This window comes from Lepidochelys kempii, chromosome 3 (assembly GCF_965140265.1).
Source record: "Lepidochelys kempii isolate rLepKem1 chromosome 3, rLepKem1.hap2, whole genome shotgun sequence".
Taxonomy (NCBI): Eukaryota; Metazoa; Chordata; order Testudines; family Cheloniidae; genus Lepidochelys; species Lepidochelys kempii.
Window position 1 is genome coordinate 184,844,487 of NC_133258.1, and position 7,419 is coordinate 184,851,905.

General features: G+C 48.5%; 1 protein-coding gene across 1 annotated transcript; it reads left to right on the forward strand.

Annotated features, from left to right (window-relative positions):
• The first annotated feature begins 646 nt into the window (after positions 1-646).
• On the forward strand, positions 647-4,838 carry LOC140908334 (uncharacterized). Its single transcript, XM_073335304.1, has 2 exons — positions 647-2,739; positions 3,512-4,838. Exon 1 carries the CDS (start codon positions 1,134-1,136, stop codon positions 2,361-2,363), a length of 1,230 nt encoding a protein of 409 aa, XP_073191405.1. The 5' UTR covers positions 647-1,133; the 3' UTR covers positions 2,364-2,739; positions 3,512-4,838.
• The last annotated feature ends 2,581 nt before the right edge of the window (positions 4,839-7,419 follow it).

The following is a 7,419-nucleotide window of genomic DNA, read 5'->3' on the forward strand; positions in this document are numbered from 1 at the left end:
TGGTCAAGAATGAGTTTAACCTTTCTTTAGGACAGGATCCTAAAAGCTGTAATGTGAAGATTCCGCTGAAGGGTTAATGTCTAGCTATTCCACCTGGAAGCAGGCGGGGCACACCCTGACTGTTTCCTAGGAGCAATGCACACATTGCTCTATCCAAGGACAAGGGCTAGATATGAACCCTGAGAACTTGATTGTTTGGACAGCAACTGTGGGAGGTTTCTTTAGCCTGGGCTCAAGGCCTGAGAACCAGGATTGTAGTAGATAGAGGATGGTAACTAAGCATATGAATCAACGTCATACATTCCTTTGTGTAGCAGTGTGTAATGCTTAGGGGGAGAAATATAATAAAAGGAGAAGGTGGAAGGCAGGGGGGGCAGAACAGCCCATCTCCGCTGACCAGCCTGTTTGCTTGCATAAAGCTGTGTTCTGTCTCATCACTGAACCGCAACAACTGGCGCCCAAACGTGGGGCCCTCAGCACTCACCTCGCCCGGCAAGGGTTTCAGACGCGTCACTCATCCACTACGTGGATCCCGGTGAGTATTTTTCATTGTGGTAAGTATGGGAAGCTCCCTCTCTGCTTTGCAAGTGCAACACCGCAATGAGCTGCAGTATTGTAAGGCTCAGCATAACTGCCCGGCTCGAGAACTCACTCTCCTGCTACAGGAGGTGCGTGCCAAGTGCCCGTGGTATCCTGAAGCTGGAAGCTTTAAGCTAGCGGACTGGGAGCGATTGGGCCAGACATTGCACAAAGAGCCTCGGGCACCCGTGCAGGCTTTACATGCCTGGCACCTCTGCCGCGACGTGGTACAGCGTGTCGCCTCGGACAGACCCTCCCTCGCGAGGCTGGTGCTCTCGCTGCCCCCGTCCGCCCCTGCAGCCATCCCCCCTCCTGGCGATGCGACACAGCGTGTCGCCTTGAAAAGGCCCTCTCCAGCACCAACAGAGGAGCTGCCGATCCTGCCACCCCCGTCCGCTCCTGCAGCCATCCCTCCCCCTGCTTCGCCCCCAGTGCCTCTATTACCACCGCCTCCCTGGCCTTCCCCACCGGAGCCGGTGTGTGATCACCCTCCCCCCATAGGGCCCCCCGGAGAGTCATCTGCATCTGCTCAGAAGCTTTCGCTGGTGCAACAAATGGTTCACGCAGCGAAAGCTCGATCAGATCTTACAGCAGAGGAGCTGGCTGATCTGGTCTCCGTTTGCCCGGTGACCTGGCAGAATGATGACCAGGGCAACCCCGTGGGCACCTGGACCACTCTGCCATACTCGGTGGTTAGAGAGGTAAAGAAAGCAATTCGTGAATTTGGCCTGACTAGCACCTTTGTGCGTGGTCTTATTGAAGGGATGGGTGCTGGGTACTCCCTAATCCCTGAGGATTGGAAAACGCTGCTGCGCATGATGTTGTCACCCAGTCAGTATGTTATTTGGCTTAGTGAGTATCGGCAGATGGCAGAACGCCAAGCCCAGGTATATAGAGAGCAAGGTATCATTTATGAGCATTTGGCAGGGGAGGGCCAGTTTGCTACTATTGAGATACAGTCTCAACTCCCTCAGGCCGTCTTCCCCATTATTTCCACCTGTGCCCAGCATGCTTTCAAGAAGGTCCCGGATTCAGGCAAGCCTACCAAAAGCTTTGTCAGTATCCGTCAGGGTGCCTTAGAGTCCTTTTTGGATTTTACCAACAGATTGCAGGAGGACACTGACTTTCGGCTGCCAGGGGAGGTCTGTGCCATACCTACACAGGTGATGGGACCTCTCCCTGCCGGCTTTGTAGGTCTTGTTCTCCCTCGCCCACATGCTGGGAAACAGGGCTTTTTTGTCATTCCAGGGGTCATTGATGCTGATTACACTGGCATTATTAAGGTTCAGGTGTGGACTCATCTTCCACAGTCGCTCCCGCGTGGACGGTCAATTGCACAATTGATTTTAGTTCCCTATCAGGTGCCAGCTGCCGAGGATCGAACTCGGGGCGGAGGAGGCTTTGGATCTACGTTGTCTCACTCGCCGTCTCACAGCGCGTCTTCTCCACTTGTTGCTCTGACAATGTCAGTCCGCCCCTCGAAACCTCATTTAACACTTCTCTTAAATGATGTTCCTTTTACAGGGCTGGTGGACACTGGAGCTGATGTTACAGTGATTCGTGATCTGGAGTGGCCGGTTAGTTGGCCTACGGTTCCTTCTAAAGAGTTGTGGGGGATTGGGGGTAGCAAACCCGGGCGCCAAAGTTTGTCTTGGGTCACGGTCTCTAAACCAGGAGGCCGTGCCCTTGCTACAATCCGCCCTTTTGTGCTCCCTGTCCACCTCAATATTTGGGGCCGTGATTTACTTACAAAGTTAGACACCACCCTCGATATTAACATCTGATGGCTCTCCCCACCGAGGTGTAGTCACTTACCAGTTGGGTGACCCCCCTCGTTGGCATTTTCGTTTTACACTGCCTCAGCGTTCTGCACAGCGTTCAGAATTGGCTGCTGTTATTTTGGCTTTTCAACTTTTTGCTGATTGTCCCTTTAATTTAATTGTGGATACCCATTATGTTTATCAGGTAATTGATCATTTACCCCTTGCCCTCATTACCCCTCAGGTTGATGCAGACCTCCTTCACCTGTTTTTGTCTTTACAGCATCTTCTTGCCACTCGTCATTTCCCTTACTTTGTTGCTCATATTCGCAGTCATACCCCTCTGCCTGGGCCACTCACTGAGGGCAATGCACGCGCCGATCGCACGTTGCGTGGTCAGGTAAATTCCCTTTTTTCTGACCCCATTGAAAGCCATGCCTTTTTTCATCAGTCTGCCTCTGTTTTGGCCCGGCAGTTTCACATTCCTGCTGATCATGCACGTTCCATTGTTCGTTCCTGCCCCCACTGTGCTGCTGCTGCTCCTACTTTTTCTTATGCCGTTAACCCCCGAGGTACCGCAGCAAATCAGCTGTGGCAAATGGATGTTACTCATGTACCACAATTCCGCCCCTATTCATTTTTACATGTTTCCGTTGATACTTATTCAGGCTTCCTTTGGGCAACCCCACAGCGTGGGGAAGCCACTAACAAAGTTATTCACCATTTGCTGGCCTGCTTTTCTGTTATGGGTCGCCCTTGCCAAATTAAAACAGATAATGCCCCAGCCTACTGCTCTGCATTCCTCTCCACCTTTTGTGCCCGCTGGGACGTCCGTCTTAAACACGGAATCCCTTATAATTCCACGGGCCAAGCCATTGTTGAACGTGCCAATCGCACACTCAAAACCTTGCTAGATAAACAATTAAAACAAGGGGAGCTGCGTCTCCGAACCTTAGGAGACATTCAACAACAAATGCATATCCTCTTGTTTACTTTAAATAATTTAACACTGAATGCAGATCAGCAGACCCCTGCGGATCGGCATTTTCACAAATCTGAGGTACTGGAAAGACCGCGTGTCTTTTACCGTCAGCTGCCCGATCCACAGTGGCTGGGCCCAGCACCTCTAATCACTTGGGGTCGGGGATATGCTGCTGTTTCTCTCCCTGCAGGACCGTTGTGGGTTCCAGCCCGGTGCGTGCGACCAGCACTTAAACAACATGGCATGGCACCAGGGGCTGTCGAATCCCATACCAGAGTTTCAGCTGACCTTGGAGGAGACCGCATTGCCCCCCGAGTCGACAACGGCGGGACGGAAACGGAGGAGGCGTAGCGTCCCAAGCCAGCCCGTGACATGGGGAGCAGTAAAAGCATTGGTTGCCACGGCTCAACGAAAACTGGCAGCAGATTCAGCAGCCAGAAACTCCTAAGACTTTGTTTGTGGCGATTCTCGCCCAAATCACTGCTAATTCTGTGATGATTGTGTGCCTTTTGTGCCTGTTATTTTCTGTAGGGGTTGGCTCAGAAGCGCCTCCCCCGTTACAAGTCCGAAGGAGAATAAGATACTGCTCTTTGCTTATGCTAATCTTTTCTCCCAGTACTCTAGCATGGCTAATTGGGGCCCGGCCAACTATATTCTGCCTCGCACGGCTATATTCCTTCACACACCGTACCCGGCCGGGGCTCACAATGTCACCTGTGCGCGTGTAGTTAACTGCACTAGTACAAAGGTGCCATTGGGCTGTCAAAAAATTTCTCAATCCCTTTTAAATTGTTCCCATGCTGTTAATGTTTCATATAATTATGGCCATATCATCCTACCATCAGGATGGGTTTTTACTTGTGGTTCATGTACCCTTAATAATATTCCTGCAAATTTAAGTGATGGCACCCTTTGCTGTCTTAGTAGAATGATACTTATATTGCCTTTTGCTGGTTACAATTGTAGTAAAAGAAGTGTACCCCTTTTAGATGATTATATTGCAGATGTTAAGTTTTTGGTTATTTTGTGTTTGTAATCATTGGGCTTATTTTTTGTTGTTGCTGTGTACAATGTATTCCTTCCTTGTTAAGACTTTGTAAAATTTTGCCCTGGAAAGCTCCCCAGGTTATGTCCTTGTCTGTCTGGGAGTTAAATAGCATGACAAAACAAATTGGCGGCTACCATGAGATGGCCAACTTCAATAAACAAAAAAAGGGGAGATGAAGGGTTAATGTCTAGCTATTCCACCTGGAAGCAGGCGGGGCACACCCTGACTGTTTCCTAGGAGCAATGCACACATTGCTCTATCCAAGGACAAGGGCTAGATATGAACCCTGAGAACTTGATTGTTTGGACAGCAACTGTGGGAGGTTTCTTTAGCCTGGGCTCAAGGCCTGAGAACCAGGATTGTAGTAGATAGAGGATGGTAACTAAGCATATGAATCAACGTCATACATTCCTTTGTGTAGCAGTGTGTAATGCTTAGGGGGAGAAATATAATAAAAGGAGAAGGTGGAAGGCAGGGGGGGCAGAACAGCCCATCTCCGCTGACCAGCCTGTTTGCTTGCATAAAGCTGTGTTCTGTCTCATCACTGAACCGCAACATTCCGCGACAAATTTATCCCCCGCTATGGTGAGCGAAGCGTTTTGCTTTGTTATTCATCTGCACGGAGCGAGCCTTCCAAATGAGGCCAGACTCCAAACTGTCTGAAGTGGAAGATTCCATAAGAAATGTGTCACAAGCACCGATCAGTAATGAGTTTCGCTTTCTTTTCAATGTCACCGTGCGCTCCCTTCCAGATGATCTGGATAGACTCATAATGGCTTGAAGACTTGGATTCCGTGAGAAATTTCACAAAGCACTGATCACTACTGGCTTTCTCTTGCTTTAGCACTTTCACTGCCCGATAAAGCCCATCTCTTCAGGACCCTCTCGTAACGCCTTTTAAATGAATAGTCACAGATAACTTTTCCTCCAGCAATGATGAGTAATCAGGTTCTCTTTCTTTGCAGCTTTCTATGCCGAAGAATCAGGATAGTAGTATGATGGCTTTAAGATGAAGGCTGCATGACACATTTGAGCATGAGAAAAGAGTTTTGCTTTCTTTGTAATTCTCACCAGCCGATCTCTTCTTAACGATGAGGACAGACTCACAAGGGCCGTAAGATGACGATTCCATGAGAAATGTGTCATAAGCATTCATTAATAATTCCCTTCCCTTTGTTTCTAATTTTCTCCAACCGATCAAGCCCAAAAGCTCAGGACAGGATCCGAACAGCTTGAAAATGAAGATTCCATGAGAAGTTTGTGCCCAGCCTTGATTAGGGCTGAGTTGTCCTTTCTTTGTACTTTTTACGAGCCCACGTCGTCTAGTGGCACAAGACAGTTGGAGTTAAGCTGTGGGTAGGACGCCACGTCCTCAGGGTTATTCCTGACCAAGTGTGGTTCCTGTGTGCAGGCCACATGCAGTTAGAGTTAGGGAAGGGCAGAGCTCCCAGCCCTAGGTTAGTGTGCTCAGCGCTAGGGTTAGGGTTCATACGGGTAGGAATCCCGATCCTAGTGTTTCCTCGACCACAGGAAACGTAAGCCTCCGTGCAAGTGGCCTTCCCGTGGGAACCCTAATCCTAGGGTTCGGGCCTTACCCATAGCCACCCTAAGGCAATCCACCCATCTGCAGGACCTCTATGCCTAAACTGAGCTGGCCTAACCATTGGAACCCTTACTTCAACTGGCCTATGCATAGAACCCTAACCCTAACGCCAAGTGGCCTACCCGTAAGAATCCTAATGCTAGGGTGGGAATCCCAGGAATCGTCCCCCAAATGTCATTCGGAAGCCCTGCAGGTCATTTGGCAGCGATCCGTTTGTGAAAATATCATGTAGAAAAGCATTCGGATGCTCTGCCGGTCCTTTATGATTTATGATTCACTGTTCGCTGTTTCTCAAAATTTGCTGCAAAGTTTTTACTTTGCTTTTAAGATTGGTAATGTCCTCCCATAAACCTGACAGACAGCCTACAAAAAGACAGCTTTTTTAAAATTCCGGGATGACGTGTATGCCAGGGAAGTTTCCACCCACCCCTAGATGGCTGGCCAATCCTGAGAATCCGTGGGGGAGAGGGGGTGGGACCGCATAAGGACCCCCATTCTCCACTAGTTTACTAATAAACCCCTTAGTCGGGGTTGCAGTAAAGGGCCTGTTCACTTTACTCATCGAATCCATGGTGAGACGTGGTGATCAGTCAGGAGGATGATATTTTTGAATATCTGACTACAGTTGAAGGATGTGTGTAATACATAGAATCCCTGTTAAGAGAGTTCCTACCCTGATTTCTAAATTAACTGGTAAAGCTCAAAAATATATTCAGTGGAATGCCTATTGAAGATGCTTTAGACTATTGTAAATTTTAAAGTACTCTTTTGCAAAGTTTTCAGATTACCCCTGAAACATAAAATCAGACTACTCCTCTAAACTTAAAAATCTATATTTTCTAGTTAATACATTTTTTTATTCTACCTAAAGCAGTGCATTTGTTTGAAGCGCATCAAACAAATGGGGATAACAAGCTTGGTACATAATTTCTTTGTTCAACTGATGAGCTCATATAAGCTTGCAGCGTCCAGCAGGCATAACGGGACATTGCAAGATGGAGGTTCCTAGGGTTGTGTCTGGGACCGGACATATTGGGTAGTGTCATTTGGTTGCACAATCCAAGTAGCGGCTGGCCAAAAGTGCTCACTCACGTAACTAGGAGCAACTTACATGATAGAGGCTGTGCGTGAACAACCCAAGCGTGGGGGTTCTCACAGCAGAGCAGGGTAAGGCCGTCTCCCAGCGTTGAGGATTGGAGTGACCTAGCAGATCACCAGTTCAGACAACACCAGGGGAACGTCACAACCACTCATCTCAACTATCTGGGAGGAACTAGATTGGCTGTGAGTATGTAAAGTTACAGTACTTGGTTTGACAGTTGTTTACATGAGTAATGTCATGAAAGAGGAAATTAAAAAAAACAACCTGAGATCACCAAGAGATCAATCCACTGGATGACACTGAGAAGATGAAGAACAGCTCAAACAGAGAAAAGTAAATTTTCCA